Source organism: Glycine soja, chromosome 2 (assembly GCF_004193775.1).
Source record: "Glycine soja cultivar W05 chromosome 2, ASM419377v2, whole genome shotgun sequence".
Classification (NCBI taxonomy): Eukaryota; Viridiplantae; Streptophyta; class Magnoliopsida; order Fabales; family Fabaceae; genus Glycine; species Glycine soja.
Window position 1 is genome coordinate 22,805,607 of NC_041003.1, and position 25,349 is coordinate 22,830,955.

The 25,349-nt window shown below is 34.1% G+C and overlaps 1 protein-coding gene across 2 annotated transcripts; it reads left to right on the plus strand.

The window, feature by feature from the left end:
* Positions 1-9,311: 9,311 nt before the first annotated feature.
* Positions 9,312-24,854, plus strand: LOC114391490 (urease accessory protein D-like). 2 transcript variants are annotated; one of them, XM_028352497.1, is made up of 9 exons: positions 9,317-9,694; positions 9,880-10,044; positions 10,595-10,660; positions 10,759-10,833; positions 11,022-11,066; positions 11,415-11,648; positions 12,416-12,498; positions 12,575-12,740; positions 24,505-24,854. In XM_028352497.1, exons 1-9 carry the CDS (start codon positions 9,629-9,631, stop codon positions 24,616-24,618), a joined length of 1,014 nt encoding a protein of 337 aa, XP_028208298.1. In that variant the 5' UTR covers positions 9,317-9,628; the 3' UTR covers positions 24,619-24,854. The 2 variants fall into 2 exon arrangements, with proteins under 2 accessions (XP_028208300.1, XP_028208298.1); XM_028352499.1 differs by lacking the exon at positions 11,022-11,066 and having other exon boundaries at positions 9,312-9,694.
* Positions 24,855-25,349: the final 495 nt, after the last annotated feature.

Here is a 25,349-nt window from a genome sequence, read left to right on the forward strand (position 1 = left end):
TTGAGGGAAGGAGCCTAGAGTATGAAGAACCTCGGGATTTGAGGTCAAATCCTTTCCAAGGTGGAGGGAATGATGCAATCCTACCCCACAAGGGCATTGGATAGAAGACTCCAAGTAGATTGGGCCAGAGATCCAAGGGAAGGCCCTAGGGTTCTCATGAGCCTTAGGGTAGATTTTGAGCCCATGGGCTAAGTATGAGCCCGCTTATCTTTGTAAATATTAGAATAGATTTTTTCCTTCGTTTAGGCCTTGTATTTTGGCCATTCTAGTAGTATAGGGTTTTAGCCTTGTATTTCGAGGCATTTTGAGTAGTCTTTGTAGTAGGGACTATTTTTGTATTTTCATGTATTTTGTCATGGGGGTGAGCTTAGCTATTATAGGGGGGTGTGTAGCTAAGTTCTAGCTTCTCATCTCAAGGAGGTGAGCTTAGCTATTAGAGAGGTGTGTGTAGCTAAGGTCTAGCTTCTTTAGGAATCTTTTCAAGGAAGCTTCTCAAAGAGGTGAGCTTAGTTATTAGAGGGGTGTGTGTAGCTAAGCTCTAGCTTCTCAAGGAAGTTTTCTCAAAGAAGCTTCTCAAGGAAGTTTTCTTAAGAAAGCTTCTCAAGGAAGCTACCTAGTCTATAAATAGAAGCATGTAACACTTGTTGTAACTTTGATGAATGAAAGTTTTATGAGATACACTTCAAAGTTCCACTTCTCTCCCTTTTTTACTCCTTCAATTTCGTGCTCCCCCCTTCTCTCTTTCTTTTCCTCCATTAAAGCATCCTCTTCAAGCTTCTTATCCAAGGCAATTCTTGGTGGTGAAGCTCCTTCTTCCTTGGCTTATTTCCTAGTGGATGGTGCCTCCCCTCTCCTCTTCTCCTTTGCCTTCCACTGCATCTCCATGATGAAAAATCACCATTGAAGGACCTCATTGAAGCTCCAAGATCCATCTTCCATAGAAACTCCACAAGCAAGCTTCCATCATATAGGCCAGAGTTTATTTTGATGGATTACATAGCTTTTGGTCTAAAGAACTAACTAAGGCCCATTTTCTAATTTTCCTTTACTTTTCATATTTTATTTTCATGTCATAAGTTCATATGGTCGTTAACATCTTTTAGGTCAATTTTTATGTTTTTGGGCTTCCCAAGTTATTATAGTGGTTAGTGGAGTTTTATTGCTAGTGGATATTTAATGTTAGTGGGAATTTAATTCTAAGTAGGAATTTAATTCTAAGTGGAAATTAATTCCTATTGGGGTGTTTAGAAGGAAGTCTGGCCTATAAATAGTAGGAACTTTGTAGCTTTGAGGTAGATTTGAGTCTAAATGAAAGTTTGAGATTTCTTCCTTTTGTGAGAGCTTCCCTTGGTTCTTAGGTAAAGAACTGAATATAATCTTATCAAGGCAACTTGTGGAGATAAAATCTATGACTTATCACTCACCTTCATCCATATCTTTTTTCACTAGTGGACGCAGTTCTAGTTGAACCAAACAAATCAAGATGTAGTAGCTGGAGAGGACTAGAGGTGGAAACAATGTTTTACTGGCAAAAGAGTTTTTAATATTTTTCCCCTTTTGACATGTCTCACAAAGTAAATCATCATAATATGACATACTTGTTAGACCTCTTACAAGGTTGTTTTTTTGCAGTTTGGAGATTGACCTCCAACTTGCATGGCCAAGATTTTTATGCCATAACCAATGATTTCTTTGATAGATAGTAAGCATGACACTTTTTGATTTGAGATTTCCCCTAGTGATGCAATCCTATCCCCCCAAGGGCATTGGATAGAAGACTCCAAGAAGATTGTGCTAGAGATGCAAGAGAAGGCCCTAGGGTTCTCATGAGCCTTAGGGTAGATTTTGGGCCCATGGGCTAAGTATGAGCCCACTTATCTTTGTACATATTAGATTAGAATTTCATTATTTTAGGGTCTTGTATTTAGTGCTCCATAGTGTAGGAAGGATACCTTAGTAATGTAGGATTTTTTAGCCCTTGTATTTAAGGGCACCTTGACTAGTTTTTTGTATTATGGGTAGTTTTGTAATTTCACATGCATTAAATGCACTATTTGATGTGTGTGTTGGGAGAGAAATTTAATTGAATTGGGAGAAGCCCAATCCAATCCAATTAAATTTCAGACCAGCCTAAGGGGGAGGTGAGCATTTGCTTGCTACACCCTATTGTCACATCATATAGTCGTACTTTGTGCATGTCCTTCATGCTTTACATGCCTCATGACACCTAAGTACACTTAGTGGAGAATCTTGGATTTGATCTTGGATTAGTGGGATAAACCATAGCTAAAATTCACTAATCATAATTAGTGAAATTTTGGCTCCAAATTTGGTTCCACAAATTTAAATTCAAATTCAAATTCAAGTGAAATTTGAATAGAAATTCGAATTTCCCTCCAATTTTGTGTGACACTTACGCTATAAATAAAGGCATTGTGTGTGCATTTTTTCAACTTTGATTTTGAGAAATTAGACTTCAAAGTTCATACCTCATTCTGCCTCTTCTCTCTCTTAAAATTTTGTTCCCCTCTCTCTCCCTCCCTCCACTCATCTTCTCCTACCTTCAAGCTTTTATCCATGGCTTCCTATGGTGGTGAGCTTGTTCTTGACTCGTCTTCTCCTTGAAGTGGCATCTATAATCACCTTTCCTCCTTCTCCATTCTACTACCATTGATCTTCAAGAAGCAAATGACTCCATTGATAAAGAAGATCAAAGGCTTACAAGCTCTACATGGAGCTACATTATCCAGTCTTATTTTGTAGAGGTTGCCTTTTCTCTTGGCAGAGAATAAAAGGGACCCATCATCATATAGGATGACACACTCATCCTTGTTGAAGGAGACACCATATCCATTATCACATAGTTGACTTATGCTTTGTTGATTGTGTTTAAGACCTTCAACAAACAAAACATTATCAATAGAGGGATAGGGGTGCATACCTATCTTACCTACACTAGTTATTCTGCCTCTTTGATTGCCTTCAAAAGTGATTGTTCCACCGTGATAGAAAGTCAGACATTGGAACATAGACTTTTCTCCTGTCATGTGTCGCGAGCAACCACTACCTAGGTACCATGACAGGCATTTCTTAGGTACCCAAATCTTTTGGGTCCTTTTCTGTTAGTCATGAAAGGATTAGGTGAACCTTTCTTAGGAAGATCCCTGCATCTAGACATCACGTGTCCAGTTTTTCCACAAAAATAGCATACAATGGTGTCCTAATCATGAACATATACCTTCCCATCATATCCATTTCCTAATTTGTATGAAGAACTTCTACAGTATCCTAATAATTTGTTAAGATTATTTGTTCCATTGACAAATTTGGATAATGTAGTCTTTAAGGTTCTTATTTTCTCATGAAGTTTAACAACATCTTAAGGTTGACCCTTAAATTCTTGATTCTTCAGAAGCTTATTATTCAAGAAACTCATAGATTTCTTGTGTTCTTCATATTCCACCCAAAGATTATGTTTACTCATTTTGAGGTCTTCATAATCTTTGTGTGCTTGTGCACATTCTCTCCAAAGATCATATCTTTCTTCTTTTTGGTGATTATGAAGTTCATTCAGCTCATTTAGATCCTTTTGTTTTCCAACTCCTGAAAGTTCTAAGAAAAGTAGCTTTTTCATTGGCATTTGTCTCAATCTAAAGACATAACTTGGACTCTTTTCTTTAAGAGCTAAGCAAGCTTCACATGTCTTAATGGACTTGTCTAGTGAAATATCTACTTGATGCTAAAGGGTTTTCTCAAGTTTTAAATGATCTTTGGATAAATTCTTGAAATCTCTTCGTAGGTTTTTGTAAGATTTTAAGAGAATAGATGAGTTAGATAGAAGCTCATGATAAGCTTTTCTAACAGATTCAGGGTCATCAAAATTTACCTCATCTTCCTGGTTTGATTCAAACCCCTCAAAAGTTGTATCTGTCATTAAACATATGTTGGCTTCTTCATCATCTTCATCAAACAAGGTGTCATCCAGGTCTTCCCACGTGGTTATAAGACATTTCTTTTCTTTAGTCTTAAAGAATTTCTTCTTATCTTGACTTTTCTCCAGATCTAGACGTTCATACTTGAAATGTCCAAGCCGCACTCAAAGCAAACTATGGAGCTTTTGTCTTTATTCTTCTTGTCTCAGAGCATTCTTCTTGAGGAGTTTTTCCACTTGGACCCATCTTTGTTTCTCTATATATTGCGAGATTATGCGAGAGATGAAGGCGAGCTCATCTTCATCCGAGTCTTCTCCAGATTCATCATTAGATGAATCATTGACTTTAAGTGCTTTGGATGAACTTCGCAAGACTTGATCTCTGGATGATGATGCCTTCTTGTTCTTCTGACTCCTGATAGCCAGAGACTTCTCTCTTTTGAGACCTTCATCTTGCTAGAGTTCTTGTTTATGAACCTTGAGGATACCACCAAGTTCCTCAAGAGACATAGAATCAAGATTCTTTAAGGCTTTCAGCATTGTTACCTATGGTCTCCACTTCCTAGATAGACTTCTTAAAAATTTTTCAATGTGGTCATAATTATCATAAGTTCTACCTAAGAATCTTAGTTCATTAAGAATGGTTTGAAAACGTCTGAACATACATTGTTTGTCTTCATTTTCATCCATGGAGAAGAGTGTATACTTTCAAGTGAGGAGACTAAGTTTGTTTTTTTTTTACTTGTGATGTGTCTTTGTATGTTATAGCCAGAGTGTCCCACATTTGTTTGGCACTTCTGAAGCTATGTACCTTTGTGTATTCTTCTTCTAAAAGAGTGCACAACATCACATTCTGAGCCTTGGAGTTTAACAAAAATCTAAGCTTTTGTTGCTCCTTCCATTGGGTTCTGGGAATCTCATTCAGCTAGTCATCATATGGAATATAATCTCCATTTTCCACAACGTCCCATAGGTCTATATGAATCGATTTGAAATGGGCTATCATACGCTCCATCCAATAATCATACTTTATCCCTCTGAATAGAGATGGTTTGTTGGTGAAGAATCCTTCTTCCATATATTTTCTATATATGATCTTTTCCTTAGTATTGTCAGATACTCAACCCTTAAGGCCAAGCTCTGATACCAACTAAAACAACAAGAAACACACTAAAGGGGGGTGTGAATAATGTTTATTAAACACTCAGTGACGGATAAAAATGGAGTTCTTGAAATAGTTTTTCAAGTAAACACTTAGTGTTAAAAGATGATAGAAAGTGCTATAAGAATACTTAATAAACCGTTATGGAGAGAAGTAGAAACACTTGGTTTATACTAGTTCACTCAACCTAAACTACGTCTAGTTCTCCTTTACTCACCAGTAAAGGGTTTCATTAATCAAAATTTGATTACAAAACAAGTATTCTAACTTGTCACTCCTGACTTTAAAAGTTTCTTAACACCACTTCTAGTACCTTCTTAGACTCCCCCCAAATATAAGAACTCAAGTATTGTTTAACACTAAGTCATTCTTAGCTTTCACAAACAAATGTTTGAATGAATACAAGTATTCTTAACACTCAATGAGTGAATAAATAGTTAATCACAAATACAAGATAACTTTGCTTCACAAAGAATAAGCTAATGAAAATCACATTAGTTGATTTTAGCAGAGTTTTGCTTCAGGTATTTTTTGTGCTCTTATTTTTTTTCATCACTTGCTTCATAGATGGAGACAACCTTTTATAGTCTTCAGTGAATGATCCATTATGGGATTAGCGTCGATTTCTTGAAAGGACTGTTGTCTTACATTGAAGAATAAGGCGACATGTTATGCTTTGAATGGAGAGGAATGATCCATAGTACAAACAGTGTCATGTGCTTCTTGTTCGTAGCAAAAGCAACCTTTAAGGATATACTTCGTGAAAACCTTCTATACTCTTCTATATTGCCCTTCTCTCAAATTCAAACGTTAGCAATTAAAAAATAAGAGAGGCAAATAGAATTTGAATGAAATAGTACACATGCACTTTGCTTTTTCGTCATACTTAGTCTTTAATTTACACAAGGGTGGACGCTCACTGGATATAGCGTGTTGGATGCTAGATAAAATCAGAGCATTCTATCTATAATTGTGGCGGACACTAAATGTTGTAAATTCCTTGAACACGATGATCCTATCCACTTGTCAAAACTCATTAAAATATCAATAATTTATACTTATTGTTATGCACTTGTCAAAACTCATTAGACGTGTGGTCGTCCAGACCTAACACTCAAAACATATTTTAGTCTTTATTAAATTTATTTAACTAGTTTTAAGGATAAACAACTATACTTTAGTTCTCAAGATGTGAGATGGTGCTACTTTAGTTATCAACATAATAAAATTGAAAAAAAAAATGTCATCAAAAATACAATCTATCATCCACTCTTATCTAAAATTTAAAAATTCATGTGACTCAAATAATAATATTAACATATTGTTAACAACTAAAGTAATAATTATTAAATTTAGGTTTAAATATAGTTTTGGTCATTTTATTTTTCAAAATTTGTAATTTTTATCTTTCTATTTTAAAATAGACACATTTAGTTCTTCTATTTTTTTTTAAATCTGCAATTTTAGTCCATTATTTTAAATTGGAGACATTTAGTTTCTTACTTTTGAAAATTTTGTAATTTTGGTTCTTTCCGCAAACTAAAAGAGTTGATTGTTAAAGAGATTAATATTAACTACGACCTAGGTTAAACAAATTATCTCATATCACATCATTAACTTTGGGTCACATCAAATTAATTTTTTACCCATCAACGTCTTTTGAATTTGATTGAATGATCAAAATTATGGATATAACAATAATAGATGACTATATATTTGTATTTTAAAATAGGAAAACTAAAATTGTGAAATTTAAAAAATAAAAAGACTAAATGTCTCTATTTCAAAATAAAAGAATCAAAATTGCATATTTTTAAAATAGGAAGATCAAAATTGTATTTAAATCTTAAATTTAAGGACTAAACTAAAATGACAACACAAAAAATCACTTTAAATTTTCTTATTTTCAAATACCATTTTTTTAGAAAGCAAGAATTAGAAGTTGTGGAAGCAATGTCTTCCAAGGTTATTTTGATGACGCCAAAGAATCAAGAGTTAAGCAAATTCCAAAGATTCAAGAATCAAGTTTCAAGAATCAAGATTCAAGATTCAAGAATCAAGTTTCAAGAATCAAGAATAATCAAGATCAAGATTCAAGACTCAAGATTCAAGAATCAAGAGAAGACTCAATCAAGATAAGTACTAAAAAAGTTTTTCAAAACATTGAGTAGCACAAGAAGTTTTCACAAAATCATTACCAAAGAGTTTTACTCTCTGGTAATCGATTACCAGAAGGTGGTAATCGATTACTAGTGTTTTAAAACGTTAAGATTTCAAATTTCAAGAGTTACAACTTATGTTTAAACAATTTTAAATCATTTTTAAACTTGTGTAATTGATTACACAATACTTGTAATCGATTATCAGAGCTTCTAAACGTTTTAATTTTCAAAATTCAAAATGAAGAGCCACATCTATTGATGTGTAATCGATTACACCTTAATGGTAATCGATTACTAGTGACTGATTTCGAAAAATACATTTCCAAAAGTCACAATTCTTCAAGTGACTTGTTTTTGAAGATTTTTTTCAAAAGTCACATTTTTTTAAGTGACTAGTTTTAAAAGAAATTGCCAAGAGTCACAAGCTTTGACTTGAGTCATCAAGAGATTATAAATATGTGACCATGACATGAGTTTCAAAAATCATCAATCATCTTTGAATCATCTATTTTTAAATCTTTTTTCAACATCATCTCTCAAACATCTTTCAATCAATCTTTCAATATCTTTCTATAGAATTTTCTAATTCATTTCTCTTCATCTTTCTAAAAGCTTTTTATCAACACTTTCTCTTCCAAGAAAAGTTCTTTGTTCAAAAACTTGTGCTATTCATCTTGTTCATTCTCTTCTCCCTTTGCCAAAAGAATAGAATGACTAACCACCTAAATTCTTTTGTGTCTCTCTTCTCCCTTTGCCAAAAGAACGAAGGACTAATCGCCTGAATTCTTTTGTGTCTCTCTTCTCCCTTACAAAAGATTCAAAGGACTAATCACCTGAGAATTCTTTTGATTCTTCCCTTCCCTTTAAGCATAAGATTTCAAAGGACTAACCGCCTAAGAATTCTTTGTCCCAACACATTAGAGGGTACATCCTTTGTGGTACAAGTAGAGGGTACATCTACTTGGGGATTGTTATACTGAGAACAAGAGAGGGTACATCTCTTGTGGATCAGTTCAAGTGGAGGGTACATCCACTTGGTTATTCAAAAAGAACAAGGGAGGGTACATCCCTTGTGGATCTTTGGCTTGTAAAGGATTTTACAAGGTTGAAAGAAATTTCAAGAACCGCAGGTTGCTTAGGGACTGGATGTAGGCACAGTTTGTGGCCGAACCAGTATAAATCTTGTATTTGTCTTCTTCTTCCCTACCTTCTTTAATTTTCGCTGTGTACTTTTAATTATCGCTTTTACTTTTGGTTAAGTTTCTATTTCTGTTCTTTACTTTCTTAACTTAGTAGTAAAAGCCTATTTGAATCGAGTAACATTAAGAATGATAGATTTTTAATTAGTTAAGACACGTTCTTAACTAATTCAACCCCCCCTTCTTAATTATTCTGAGGTCATTTGATCCAACAGAAGTGATGGGAGTAATCCTTGAGAAAGTTGAGTACTAGTGAAGGGATAACTCTTCTTTCCACAAATGTTGTTCTATCTAGGAATGAAATCCCTCTTATATACTTAAAGGGTCCTATTCATTTATGTCACACTTGTGGATATTTTTAAAATTAAAATATATTTTTTGTCCCTGTAATATTTTATGTTTATTTTTTATTATCACAAAATTAAAACGTGTGACTTTTTTTTACTTAGAATTAGCTTTGGTCGAATTCAAACCTGTGACATTTTTTTAATTTAAATTTTTAAATGTAATTTTTTCGGATTAAAAAGTTTTAATCAGAATTATAGGAAAAACATACACACAATGTTGGGAGACTAAAAACCACAACAAATTGTTGAAAAGAAATAAAAAAAAATTACGATGGAGCACATAAAAGACACACACAATATACACAATTATATAACACATAAATGCAGAGTTATGGAATACAAAATTACAGACTCAACTAACAACTATCTACACATAAAAGATAGGATAAACCATGTTTTCAGTACTTAGAAATATGGTTAATGTGATTGTAGTCCTGTAACCTTGTTTGTTAATCTGGATAATTTTGATTTTTTTTTTTAAAAAAAGTCTTTGGAACTTGGCATGAATAAACAACAGAAAAAAAAATCCATTACCATAGCCCTGAGACAGTATTATTCAAAATCTTTTTTAAGCTATTACACAAAATGGATCGTTTGTGAAAACTGAGAAGATTCTTAAATGATTCAGTTTCCGGGTGTAAACAAAATCGAAAAAAGAAAGTAACTTTGGAGGTTTGGTGTAAAGGGTTCTTCATCTGCTCCATCCTTACGAACCCGTCGCGGAGGACCTTAATAGCACCCACCATCTCTGGCACCGCAATCCCTCTTCACACCGCCACTTGGCACCATCCCAAGGGGAGGAGGGCTGTAGAAAAACTTATTAGACGATGTCGTATGGTGCTGTTGTGACACACCAGTCGGGATCTTGCACCTCGCTCATTCAATCAAATCAGGTTTCAACCTCCAACACTTCTTTCATCTTTATTTTTCATTTTAACTTTGAACTTAATAAAATAAAAAAAAATGTCAAGCATGTCTGTTATTGCTTCTTTCTTCTTTTATTTTCCTGTTAATCCAACAATGCAAAGGAGAGTATTAAATATATGCTTCTTTTTATCATTTTTAATTTTGAATCTAGCGCGTGGCACTACCATCTGTTGACGGTAGAGGAAGAATAATGAGAAGTGGTGAGGCAGTCAGAGAAATGGAAATGGGTTCAGTGGTGGTTGAAAAAGTGGGAGGCAGATCATCTGTCACAAGTTGCTTCTCAAGATACCCCCTCAAGTTCATCATACCCAAAAAGGTTTTCAGTAATCTTCAATTTTACTACTATTATTATTATATTATGAATTTAATTGGAATGCATCTAAAGTGCATTTTTACATCTCAACCAAAAAATAGAGTGCATTTTTACATGAATTTAATTAAAATATACTAAAAACTGTGATCTGATTACAAATTAGCACGCACAATCCTTAACCTTTATAATAATTATCTTCAAAATATTTCTTGCATGACAATTATACTTTTTTTAATATCACCGTATTATTGGAAATTGTTGACTCAAGGATAATTTTTTATTAGTTGCAATTGTAATTTTTTTTACATAACTGTGAATTATAATCAAACTCTTTTTGTATTTCCATATAATTGAAAATTGTTGAATTTTTGTTGTATTAATTACTTTAAGAGTTGTATATAAGATAATTTCGAAATTAAATTCTTCTTATTATTATACTCTTAGTCATGTTTTGACTAAGCTGCATAGACTTTGTATGCTTGTGTTGTGGAGCGATCATTGGTATAAAAATCATAGCTTGGTATGCTAAAAATGTTTCTTTAACTAATTGCAGGTGGGTTCTTCCAAAACAGATGCTGTATGGGTTTATGCCCTCAACTATGGAGGTGGAATTGTATCTGTAAGTATGGTGGTTTTTTCTTAGCCCCCTTCATTGCCTTGGTTTTATGTGTCTATTTGCTTATGATTGTGGACTTGTGCTTGCCTTATGAGATGTAGGGTGACAACATTTCATGCAAATTTTCTGTGGGAGATACATGTACCATGGTGTTAACCACCCAAGGTTCCACTAAGGTTGACTAATTATTTTTCTTCCCTTATTGATTTTTTTTTTAAAAAAAATTGAGCTTGCTTCTGCGTCAGGTGCTTGTGAGTGAATATGATATATTGTCTCTTTGATTAGTTGATATTGGTTAGAGTGGATTGTAGTCTTTAACTTGGCTTATATGTAGATTATTGATAATTTTGTTGTCTTTGTTTAGGTTTACAAATCTGTGGGATCCAAGTGTTCTCAACAAATATTAGAGGTTACAACACTGTATATTTCTTTTGCTGTTCGTGTATTTATGCTCACCATCATTAATTTAAAGGAGTCATATTACATGATAGAAGGAAAAAATAAATAGATTAGCATTGATTGTTTTTCAATTTACAATATCTGATGGCAATCAAGATATAAGGCTTTCGCACGAGTATTATAGTTACTGTAGTTGTTTGATAAATTGATTTTTATATGGCATAAACGCACTATACTTTTCAATAGAAATACCTTGACAAGACAACCTTATTTTTTCTTGTGGTTAAAATTTAACTATTGGTGAGTTTATTGGTTTCAAGGGACAACTGACAATTGTTGAATTCGTTGTGTGTATTAGGCTAGAGTTGGAAGCAATGCACTTTTAGCTATCATTCCAGATCCAGTAACATGCTTTTCCACTGCAAGATACTGTCAGAAACAAGTCTTCTGTGTGTTGCCAGACTCAAATTTGGTCATGGTTGATTGGATTACAAGTGGGCGCCATGAAAGTGGAGAAAAATGGGATTTTGATCTATATAGAAGCACTAATAATATATTCTTAGAAGATGGTCAACCTTTATTTCTGGATACGGTAATTGTTATACTGCTGTCGTTGTTATGCTAGTTATCAATATTACTTCCAATTTGTACAAGCTGATATGTATAAAAAGGGGCTGCATGTAATATTCTTATAGTTTGTTAAAATTAACTTGAAATCTTAATCTCCTCTGTTATTATAATTTCCTCTTATTCTTTGGATTTTTTAATAGATTTCAATGCCAAAGAATGAAGCCAGTTAATTGGCAAGCCTGTTCTTGATAAATTTGGCTAGTTGTATTGTATGCACCAATCTACTACTTACTGCCTTTCCTTTTCCTTGAGGCCATTTCACCTGGGCTTGATGCAGGCAGCAGGCTCAACTAATTATCTTTATTACTGTTTGGGAATGTGCGATCTTAAAAAGGAGAGGTTTATTCCTTATACAAGATTTGTCCTTGTTGTTTTGTGAGATGTCAATATTATGTTCAGAGCTAAAATGAGAACATCCAAACCTAGCACTGTATGTTGCTTTTGCATTTTTCTCTCCCCTATACAGTGTGTTGTGCTTATCGCCTTTCTGAAATGACAATATCATGTTAGGTGCTAAAATTAGAGCATTAAATTTTTGCTGCATATGTTGCTTTTTTATCTGTCTCCTCCCATCACAAATAGTGCACAAAACAGCATGCCTCTTCTGGTAGTTTGAAATAATAAAGTTTCTGGAGATATTTTGAGAAAAGCAACTTGCACCATCTTTTATTTTGGGATTAATGTCCTATGCTCTGATATTCTACTCAAATGGCTTCTTGTTACAAACAGATGTTATTAGACAAAGAAAAAATTGGATGTGTACAAGAACACATGCACAACTACCAAGTAATTGCAATGATTGTACTCTTGGGGTGAGTGGTTTATTTTGTCTTACTTTTGGATTAATGTTTTTATATTATGAATTCATGTACTATGTGCCTTTTTAAGGCCAAAGATGCAGTATATCCAGAATCTTGTGCAAGATCACGTGAAAAAAGTTATGTCTGAGCAATTACAGCATCCTTCTGCTGCTTGGAGTCACCAAAGAGACAAGGCCGATCATTTTATTACAAAACCAAGCTTCATAGCTTCTTGCAGTGCCTTTGGTCCTAAGGTAAATTATAAATTTATTCAATTTTAATTAACCATAATGTCTAAATATTAGTGTGACGTCATTGTTTAAAGAGTGTCTGGACTTGAGTTTGTTTATATCTGACTTTTCCTATAATCCTAGTTTTGCTTGAACTCAATTGATTTTCTGGTCATAGATCCAAGATATAAGTTTTGGTGCATTGCTATTGCTCATTAGAGAGGAAACTTTCTATGTTTCTACTATTAGAAAATTTTAGGTTTTGTTTGTGTTAGTGAGTTATAATTGTACCATTACAATAGTACTAAGACTAGATCTAATTAGGGGCATTTGAAGGGAGTGCCGAGTGCCTATAAAATAATGGTTGGGATTATGATTCTTCTTTTTCCAGTGGGTTTAAGGTGACAGTCCATTTGTTATAAAATCTTTAAGGATTTCCTATATTAATAATTATAGGAAACTAACAGGATCTTGAAACCTATGATTCTCATAAATAATAGATAAAGAATGTCTATCTTTCTTCATAGTGGGACTTCTCTCTGGTATACTTTGATTTCTTGGAAGAGAAGAGAAACAAGTTTTCACTCTCTTGACTATTCTTTCTGTCTCTCTACGTTTGTGATGGCTAGAGATTAGAGAAAACATTTTTTTGTCAGGAAATGGACCTTGTTTTACGTTAATGGGTATTAACTCCTTTTATAACCACTACTCCCATCAAGTAGCAGTTACCTCTAAAAATTTCTTATTTAATCCAATTACAATTTAGTTCATAATTATTAATTATTTATTTATTAGTCCCTACATAAGTCACATGTATCTCACATGAGACATTAATTCTAACATTCTCCCACTTGGCTCATGTGACATTACTAAAAATAAAATAAATAAATAAATAGATTAAACTAACATAATGTGCACTAAAATGACTAAATCATTCTATACATTAGGTACATCATAATTTCATGATTAAGAATAGAAATCAATTCGAGTTATGGCAGTTGTACATCACTTAATCGACATAGTCCATTCCATGTACTACAAATTCGTTTCCTACTTAATATGACCATTAGTTAGGAATACATAATTGGTCCAACATAATGTCTTTATTCAAGACAGAACCTGTTAACATTACTCTAAAACAAACATGCATGCAAAGATAGAGAACAAGTAATCATAAACATATCATAATTGAGTTCAGAGTGTCACTAAAATGCATAACATAAATTACACTTAATGATCATCAATAACAATAATGTCTATACTTTCAACATGTTTTATAAATGTCTTGGGCAGTAATCCCTTATTCAAAGGGTCAACTATCATAAGATTTGTGTTAATATGTTATATTGATACTCTTTGTTTCTGAACTTCTTCATTCACGACAAAGTATTTCAATTCCATATGCTTAGCACTAGAAAAAAATACTATCGCAGAGTTATCACAATACATTTTCAGCGGTCTGTCAATACTGTCTACAATTCCAATTCCAAGCCTGAAAATAAAGTTTCGCAGCCAATTAGCCTAAATTGTAGCCTCAAAACATGCTACAAATTCAGCTTCCATGGTAGATGCAACAACAATTGATGCATATGGGATTGCTTCTATTTGTTTTCGTTCCATATCATTTCTAGGACATTGTGCGAGACTAAATTTGTCTCCTTTCTAAATTGGAACAGGTGATGCTAAATACCTTTCCATCCTAAATCTCTCCAGTACTTTATTGATCTATGCTTTCTGAGATAAGCCTAACAATCTTTGTGATCTATTACGGAATATTTCTATCCATATCACATAGTTTACCTCACTCTTATCTTTCATTTTAAAGTTACTAAAGAGAAACTTCTCAGCTTCATGAAGAAGACCACGATCATTAGTTGCAAGCAATATATCATCAACATACAGAATTAGAAAAATAATCTTACTCTCACTGACCTTCATATATATACACCGATCAATAGTATTTTCCTTAAATCCAAAGGAAACATTGATATCATTAAACTTCAAATCCCATTGGCAGGAAGCTTGCTTAAGACTGTGTATTGATTTCTTTAATTTGTACACTGTGTTTCTTTCCTTCAACTTAGAATCCCATTGGTTAGTCCATATAAACATTCTCCTCTAATTATCCATTAAAAAAAGGTAATTTTTACATCCATCTGATGTAGCTCCAAGTCATAATGGGCTACTAATGTCGTAGTAATCCTAAAAGAATCCTTTCTTGAGACCGGTGAAAACTTCTCTTTATAATTAATGTCATTTTTCTGAGTAAATCTTTTAGCAACAAGTCTAGCCTTGGAACTTTCAAGGTTGTCATGAGAGTCATGTTTAGTCTTGAAGACCCATTTACAACCAACTCTCTTACAACCTTTTGACAATTCTACAAGATCCCAAATACAATTATGTTTCATGGAATTTATCTCTTCTTTCATGGCATTTAACCACTTCTCAGAATTAGCACAGCTTACAGCTTGTGAAAACGAAACTGGATCATTGTCATTTTGTTTCTATTTCATGTAGGTATACCACATAGTCATTCGAAATAGTTGGTTTCCTTTCTCTTTGAAACCTCCATAATGCTATTTCTTGTGGTTCTTTCATAATATTTTCATTATGTATCATGGGCTCATTATTGTTTTGTTCCTCTTCATTATTTTTGGAATAACAACTAAAGGAACAATCACCTTACTGTTAGAGGCACAAGCTAAAGAGACTTGCACTCTAATTTCTTTAATTTTCACATCTCGTGTAATTGTACTCCCACTGATTTCAGCATTTTCAATGAACCTTGCATTTTCAGTTTCGACAATTCTCATACTATGATTAAGACGATAAAACATATATCCCTTTCACTTTTCTAGATAACTAATGAAATATTCACTGATTCTTCTTGCATCCAATTTTCTTTCTTGTGGAATATGAATCTTTATTTCTGTCTGACAACCCCAAACATACAGGTGCTTTATACTAGGTGTCTTATTCATCCATAGTTCAAACGGTGTCTTTGGAATTGCCTTACTAGAAACCCTATTCAACTAATATATGACATTTTTCAAGGCATACATCCATAAAGATACGAACAAAGTTAAATTTCTTAACATACTCCTAACCATATTCATTAAAGTTCTATTACGCATTTTTGATATACCATTTTGTTATGGTGTACCAAGCATTGTGTATTGCGCACAAATATCACCTTTCTGAAGGAATTTAGCAAATGGATCTAAGTGTTGTCCAGTTTCGTCGTATCTTCCATAATACTCACCACCTCTATCAAACCTAATAACTTTCACCTTTTTGTCTAATTGTCTTTCTACTTCATTCAATTTCTAAGGCATCCACTGCCTGAGATTTCTTATGCAGTAATTAAACATAATCGTAACGTGAATAGTCATCAATAAAGGTGATAAAGTATCTTTCCTTTCCAAAAGAATTAACATCGAAAGGTTCACAAATATAAGTATGCATAATTTTAAGAAGTTGAGTGCTTCTTGTAGCTCATTTCTTTGTACGTTTTATTTGTTTCCCTTTAATACAATCCACACAAATATTTAGATTCGTAAAATCTAGATCATAAAGAATTTCATTATTTATTAATTTTTCCATCCTTTTTCTAGAAATGTGACCTAAGCATTTATGTCACAAGAAAACAGATTGTTTGTTCACTAAACTATGTTTAGTGTCAACATTATGATGCATAGTTAAAATAATTTTAGCATACAAATCATCTAATTTCAATTTATATAAAATATCACAAAGAACACCAGTATCAATGAGATGATTATGCTTAAATAAACTAAAACATCCATTACCAAAATTAAAAGAGTATCCAGTAACGTAACATCAAGGTTAGATAATGAAATTAAATTCCTAGATAAACTAGGTACATAAAGAGTTTTCAGTAAATAAATCTCGACTACCACTTGAGCTTTCACTCTATTTCCCATGAAGACGAACTTCTCATTTGGGCTTATGGTTTTGATTGTAAGGAATTCCTACATAGTATTAGAAACATGAGTCGTACATCCAGAATCAATTCACCATGTATTATGAGGAATTTCAGTCAAGTTTGATTCAAAAAATACATGAGCATTAAGCTCACGTTTCTTTTCGAATCAAGACTTACACTTTAGGAAATCCTTTTGGAAGTGTCCAGATTTCCCACAATTTCCCACAAAGAGTCGTCGTTGATCTTTAATGGTCATTTTCCTTTATCATGCTTCTTCATAAATTTCTTTTCATCTCCTTGATTCCCTTGATGACTTACATAATTGATTGAGTGACTTCATTGATTCTTAAGCCTCATTTTTTCTTGAACTAACATATTGTGCAATTCATGCGCATTTCATTTATCTTTCATGGTTTTATAGCTCATTTGGAACGGACCATACTTAGATGGTAATGAGTGCAAAATAATCTGAACAAGGAAGTTTTCATTCACAGTCATTCCCAAGGTCTTAAGTCTTGTTGCAATGTTTATCATCTCAATGACATGTTCATACATAGTACGTGAACCATCAATTTTTATGGTGGTCAATGTACTCATTAATGTCCTAGCAAGAGACTTATTACCTGTTTGAGAGTATTTTCCCACTAACCCCATCAACTTTTTAGCACTTTCGATTTTAGGGAGAATTGTTTTAATAATGTCTGCAATAGTCTTTCTCATCAACATTAGGTTGAGTCTGTTAGATTTTTCCTAAGCTTTATAATGAATTTTCTCTTCATAATAAAATTCACATAAGTGTTTTGAGACATGAAACAGATGTCATTCATATGATTTGTTCACACAACGATCAATGTATATTGATGCTCTCCTTTAGGTGATACACCGACACACAACATACAAACATGATGATGCTAATAAAATTCTTAACATTCTTTGACAATTAAATATGCACCAATTAGTAGTACCTATTTTCATTGGGTATATAAATAAAACCAATGATACACACAAATCACCTACAATTATATTCATTAATTATAAGAACAACTAATCAACCTTTGGAAAATCCATAAATTTCTTATAACAATGAATTTCAATTACCATAAACAAATAATCATATAATTTAGTATCCATTATTTTATGAGTAATTGAAATAATCATGAATTTGGAATTAAATAATCTTATAAATTTGATCACTTTGGTGACTAACAAATTCATCATACACTTAATTCCAATCAAATATATGGTCACATTAATGGCTTTTTCCATGTTCACGAATATATGTTAAAGGAAAAAATCAACACCAGCCATTATCATCAAATCAAATTAGATAGCACCAAAAGATAAATTTGAAATTTTTCTCCAAATTTAATACATACAGCCCAAAGCGTCGACCAAGTACAAACATCACAAGTCTTTCTCCATTGAACAGAATCAAAATAATATAATTTTACGCATTCATACTTGTGATTTGAAAGTCAATTTAATTATACCCTTTTCAATATAAAATTTCATACTTGCAACAAAAAAAAATTCCTAAATTTCATAATTAGGGTTCAAGCATAATTGGGAGAAAATAAATCATTGTAGAATCATAAATTTAATCATGATACCACATGTAAGATCTTTAAGGATTTCCTAGATTAACAATTATAAGAAACCAATAGGATCTTGAAACCTATGATTCTCACAAATAATAGATAAATAATGCTTACCCTTTTTCATAGTAGGGTTTCTCTCCGGTGTACTTTGATTTCTTGGAAGAGGAGAGAAACAAGATTTCACTCCCTTAATTATTTTGTCTGTCTCCCTACATTTGTGATGGCTAGAGATTCGAGAAAACATTTTTTTGATATTAATCCCTTTTATAATCACTACTCTCATCACGTAGCAGTTATTTTTAAAAGTATTTCCTATTTAAATCAATTACAATTTAGTCTCTAATTATTAATTATTTATTTATTAGTTCCTATATAAGTCACATATCTTTCAAATGAGACATTATTTCTAACATTTGTTTGTAGTACATTGAATCTTGCTAGTTGGGGGTATATTTTGATTTGAAATTTGTGTTCCAATTGAGACAAAAGGGTTTTCTCCACTTAGTTGTCAGAGCATATGACCTTTGACACAATGCTGGGGAGGTTCAGGGTAAAGTCAGTATACATGGTGAAAGCATTAATTGTATGATGAAAGGAATGTTGAAATATAAACTTGATTTGGGCCTAAATTAATTATTTGGTTCCTTGGACTTAGTTATTTTGGGCTTAAGTAATTATGGATCATGTTTCTAGAGAATTCTTGTAGTGTTTGGAGTGTCTAGATATTTCTTATGGTTGTGATATTCTCTAGAATACTCTTTGGATCTCTAGAGTTGAGAACTCTCTAGAATTAGTGTGTCTAGAGTTCTCCTTAGAGTAGTATAAATAGAGATGTAATCCTACACATTTGTATCAAGCAAAAATACAAAGTTTTCTCCTCCATAAAGAATTCTCCTTCCTATCAAGTTTCTATTCAAAGTCTCCAATATTCCTAAACACTTTTCCTAAACATAAAAAGCCTTATTTCCAACAAAGTGGTATCAGAGCTTCAAGATCCTCAAAAGATGGCGAATGGAGGTTTTCCTTTCCAAATGCCGATGCTCACAAAAAAACTATGATAATTGGAGTATCAAGATGAAGGCGCTACTAGGAGCTCAAGATGTGTGGGATATCGTAGAGAATGGCTTCGAGGAGCAAGATGAAGCCTCGCTAAGCCAAGGTGTAAAGGAGACGTTGAAGGAGTCAAGAAAGAGAGACAAGAAAGCTCTCTTTCTCATTTATCAATCGGTGGATGAAGATACATTTGAGAAGATATCCAACGCAACAACGGCCAAAGAAGCATGGGATAAGCTTCAAACTTGCAACAAAGGAGTTGAGCAGGTAAAAAAGATTCGTCTTCAAACTCTTAGAGGTGACTTTGAGCGTTTGCTTATGGAGGAGTCCGAGTCAATTTCTGATTATTTTTCTCGAGTATTGGCCGTAGTCAATCAACTTAAAAGAAATGGTGAAGATGTTGATGAGGTGAAGGTCATGGAAAAAATACTTCGAACTTTAAATCGAAGTTTTGACTTCATTGTTATCAACATTGAAGAAAACGATTTAAAGACCATGACTATTGAACAACTCATGGGTTCCTTACAAGCATACGAAGAAAAACAAAAGAGAAAAATTAAACAAAAGGAGACTATGGAGCAACTACTACAACTCAACGTAAAGGAAGCAAACTATGCAAATTACAAGACCCAAAGAGGACGAGGTCGCGGCCAAGATCGTGGACGTGGACGAGGACATGGAGGAGAAGGAAGAGGTGGTTACAACAACCACTCCAACAAATTCAACAATGGAGAAAGAAGTTGGAATCCACAAGTAACAAGAGGTCGTGGAAGAGGAAATTCATGGTCGAGGTATGACAAATCACAAATCAAGTGCTTCAATTGCAACAAGATTGGTCACTACGCATTCAAGTGTAGATTCTCGAAGAAGGTTGAAGAGAAAGCTAACTTTGTAGAAGAAAAAGGCGGAGAAGAAGAAACTTTGCTACTCGCGTGCCAAAACAAATTTGAAGAGAAAAGAAACAAGTGGTACCTCGACACCGGCGCAAGCAACCTCATGTGCGGCGATCAAAGCATGTTTGTGGAGATCAATGAAGCGGCAACTGGTGATGTCTCATTTGGAGACGACTCAAAGATACCAGTCAAAGGCAAAGGTAAAATTCTCATACGTTTGAAGAATGAGAGTCATCAATTCATATCCAATGTCTACTATGTGCCTAACATGAAGAATAATATTTTGAGCTTGGGACAATTATTAGAGAAAGGCTATGACATCCATTTGAAAGAACATAGTCTTTTCTTAAGAGATTTTAGACATAACTTGATTGCTAAGGTGCCTATGTCAAAGAATAGAATGTTCCTCTTGAACATTCAAAATGATGTGGCAAAGTGTCTCAAGGCTTGCTATACCGACTCTTCGTGGTTATGGCATCTACGATTCGGGCACCTCAACTTCGACGGTCTAGAACGTTTAGCGAAGAAGGAGATGGTGAGAGGCTTGCCTAGCATCAACCACCCAGACCAACTTTGCGAAGGATGTCTAATTGGGAAGCAATTTCGTAAAAGTTTTCCAAAGGAATCAACAAGAGCAACAAAGCCGCTAGAGCTCATACACACCGATGTCTGTGGACCAATCAAACCCAATTCATTTGGTAAGAATAAGTACTTTCTCCTCTTTATTGATGATTATTCCAGAAAAACCTGGGTTTATTTCTTGAAGGAGAAATCAGAAGTGTTTGAAAACTTTAAGAAGTTCAAAGCCCTCGTGGAGAAAGAAAGTGGTCTTTCCATCAAGGCCATGAGATCTGATCGAGGAGGAGAGTTCACTTCAAATAAGTTCAACAAATATTGTGAAGACCATGGAATCCGTCGCCCACTGACAGTGCCAAGATCGCCACAACAAAATGGAGTAGCAGAGAGAAAGAACCGGACCATACTTAACATGGTGCGAAGCATGCTCAAAAGCAAGAAGATGCCAAAGGAGTTTTGGGCTGAAGCAGTGGCATGTGCAGTTTACCTAACAAACCATTCCCCAACAAGAAGCGTGCATGAGAAGACACCACAAGAAGCATGGAGTGGAAGGAAGCCCGGGATCTCTCACCTCAAAGTGTTTGGAAGCATTGCCTATACCCATGTTCCAGACGAAAAGAGGACAAAGCTCGATGATAAAAGTGAGAAGTACGTGTTTGTGGGTTACGACTCAAGATGCAAGGGGTACAAGCTCTATAATCCAAATAGTAGAAAGATCGTCATAAGTCGCGACGTGGAGTTCGACGAAGAAGATTGTTGGGATTGGAGTGTTCAAGAAGATAAGTATGATTTTCTTTCTTATTTTGAAGAAGATGATGAAATTGAACAACCAATCATAGAGGAACATATTACACCACCTGCCTCACCAACACCAAGGCTGGATGAAACAAGTTCAAGTGAGAGGACACCGCGACTAAGGAGCATTGAAGAGATTTATGAGGTAACCAAAAACCTAAACGACATTAACCTCTTTTGTCTTTTTGGTGATTGTGAGCCTCTAAGCTATCAAGAAGCAGCGGAAAACATAAAGTGGAAAGACGCCATGGACCAAGAAATCAAGTCAATCACGAAGAATGATACGTGGGAACTTACTACACTTCCACGAGGACACAAAGCAATCGGAGTAAGATGGGTGTACAAGGCAAAGAAGAATGCTAAAGGAGATGTGGAGAGATACAAAGCAAGATTGGTGGCTAAAGGCTATAGTCAAAGACAAGGAATTGACTATGATGAGGTATTTGCTCCTGTTGCTCGTCTTGAAACTATTAGACTGATCATTTCTTTGGCAGCCCAAAATAAATGGAAGATCTATCAAATGGATGTGAAGTCAGCCTTCGTGAATGGTTTTCTCGAAGAAGAAGTCTATATTGAGCAACCACTGGGCTATGAAGTAAAAGGGCAAGAAGAAAAAGTCTTGAAGTTGAAAAAGGCGTTGTACGGTCTCAAGCAAGCACCGAGAGCTTGGAATGTTTGAATCGACAAGTACTTTCAAGACAAGAACTTCATCAAGTGTCCATATGAGCATGCACTCTATATCAAAGCGCAAAGTGGAGATATTTTGATTGTGTGTTTGTATGTAGATGACTTGATCTTTACAAGGAACAATCCAAGCATGGAAGAGTTCAAGAAAGATATGTCAAATGAATTTGAGATGACGGATATGGGGCTCATGGCATATTATCTCGGCATCGAAGTAAAACAAGAAGACAAAGGAATTTTCATCACCCAAGAAGGCTATGCCAAAGAAGTCCTTAAGAAGTTCAAGATGGATGACGCCAATCCAGTTGGCACCCTGATGGAATGTGGCAGCAAGTTGAGCAAGGATGAAAAAGGAGAGAATGTAGATCCAACTCTTTACAAAAGTTTGGTTGGAAGTTTACGTTACTTGACATGTACAAGGACGGATATTCTCTATGCTGTAGGAGTAGTAAGTCGCTACATGGAAGCTCCAACCACAACTCACTTCAAGGCGGCAAAGAGAATCCTTCGATACATCAAAGGTACAACAAACTTTGGCTTGCACTATTACTCTTCTGAAAATTATAACATTGTTGGCTATAGTGATAGCGATTGGAGTGGAGACTTGGATGATAGAAAGAGCACTACTAGTTTTGTGTTCTTTATGGGAGATACTGCTTTCACTTGGATGTCAAAGAAGCAACCAATAGTCACACTATCAACTTGTGAAGCCGAGTATGTCGCTGCCACATCATGTGTTTGTCATGCAATTTGGCTAAGGAACTTGTTGAAAGAGTTAAAAATGCCACAAGAAGAACCTATGGAAATATGTGTTGACAATAAATCAGCACTCGCTTTGGCAAAGAATCCAGTCTTTCATGAAAGAAGTAAGCACATCGACACCCGTTACCACTTCATAAGAGAATGCATTGAGAAGAAGGAGGTAAAGTTGAAGTATGTGATGTCTCAAGATCAAGCTGTCGACATTTTCACAAAGCCACTCAAGTTGGAAACTTTTGTGAAGCTAAGGAGTATGCTTGGAGTCACAAATCAAGTTTAAGGGGGGATGTTGAAATATAAACTTGATTTGGGCCTAAATTAATTATTTGGTTCCTTGGACTTAGTTATTTTGGGCTTAAGTAATTATGGGTCATGTTTCTAGAGAATTCTTGTAGTGTTTGGAGTGTCTAGATATTTCTTATGGTTGTGATATTCTCTAGAATACTCTTTGGATCTCTAGAGTTGAGAACTCTCTAGAATTAGTGTGTCTAGAGTTCTCCTTAGAGTAGTATAAATAGAGATGTAATCCTACACATTTGTATCAAGCAAAAATACAAAGTTTTCTCCTCCATAAAGAATTCTCCTTCCTATCAAGTTTCTATTCAAAGTCTCCAATATTCCTAAACACTTTTCCTAAACATAAAAAGTCTTATTTCCAACAAGGAATGGATATGTGGTCTTCTTTTAAATTTGGTGAAAGGACTGAGCTGCCTTGATATGATGCTAGGGGTAGCTCCTGTGTCAAGGTGTCCTTGTATGAAGTCTTCTTCCTGTTCTGAGATCTTGGCTGTATTGCTATGAGAGATATTGACTTATAATGCACATTGATAATAATAAGAGAAATGATGTTAGCATTCCTCTAATAATAATAATCATAATGTATGAGATATCTAATTTGTTTTTGCGCGTCAAAAGGAGCAGGGAATAAAGACATTTGTTAAAAGTTGAAACAAAATGAAAACTGATTTAGTTTTTAGAGGAATGTCCAAAGATCCCATAATGAATTAGTCTTCATACTTGTTAGATTGTCATAGGACGATAGTGTCTTCAAATTATAGTTGCGTATGGCTATAGGACAATTCTCATATCTTTTAGTTTGGTGGATTGCAACTTACATCAGCACTTAAAACTCTTATTCATCTAATTGCTATGTCATTCATCAAAATTGGATCATTTTGTCCTCAACATAGAAGGGTGCTAGCAATTCACTCTTTCAAGCACACTTTTTATTATTTGGTAAATTTCATTTGAGTTTCACTAGGCAACGAGTGGGTTCATGTGAAATTATTTGGCGAGACTCACATAAAATTTACCTAATGGTGTCCTAAAAAGAGTGTGAATTAATATGTTGCTAGAATTTTTCAAACATACATTGAAAGATACTATGGTTTGTTAAAACACTTGGGTTATAATATCCTGCTTTACGATTCTGTATTGTTATTTAGTTATAAATGTTGCTAACTGCAACTTCATTTTGTGTGCAGAAAATTGGTCTTCTTGTTCGAGTGGCTGCTGAGACAACTGAATCAGTTTACAAGTTTCTACGGCATCAATTGGCTCCCTTGGAGCCAATGATAGGGGTGCCACCATACAGATAAAGTGAAGTGTTCTCTGAAATAATATTAGTTTTAATTGCAGAGCTATATGTATTATAATTTTACATTCCTTTTATTCATGTATATTTTATTTTTAGTTATCAATCTACCATATATATTAAGGACCCAGGTTTTTAATTTCTGTTAAAGGATCAAACTTCTCTTGCATTCCTAGTTATCTTTTTTTCCTTGGGGCTAGGGCATATTACAAAACTTAATTTGAGAGAATTTGGCAGTCATTGAGCTTAAAATTAATAATATAATTTAGATATGGAATTTCTTGACTTCCTGCCTATTAATACCCTCCAAATAGTAACAACCCTTGTTTTTGGATTAAGAATGCTCTTATTTTTCAAAATAATGTCTAAACCATTGATACATTAATAGCTAAATCAAATAATAGCAGAGATTCGAAAACAACAACTATGGTATTTTTGCCTACATATTTTATATATTCTGAATTTCTAATGAACTTTCTAACCATGGAACAGAATTTGGAGTGATCTTTCTTTTTGTTTTTGCTTTTGGTGAATCTTGTGGTAACGCTTGGTAGACCTCAGAATGGGGGCGAAACATGACAGAGTTATGTAATATGGTTGGTGCAATTTAAAAAAGCAAAAAGAAAAACAACAACGAGGTTACAACTTATAAGAGAGGTATACTTTTGTTCCACGGAAAAGTATAACCATTAACCAAAAGTAGAACCCGAGAAAATGGAACGGTGTAGGTTGTTT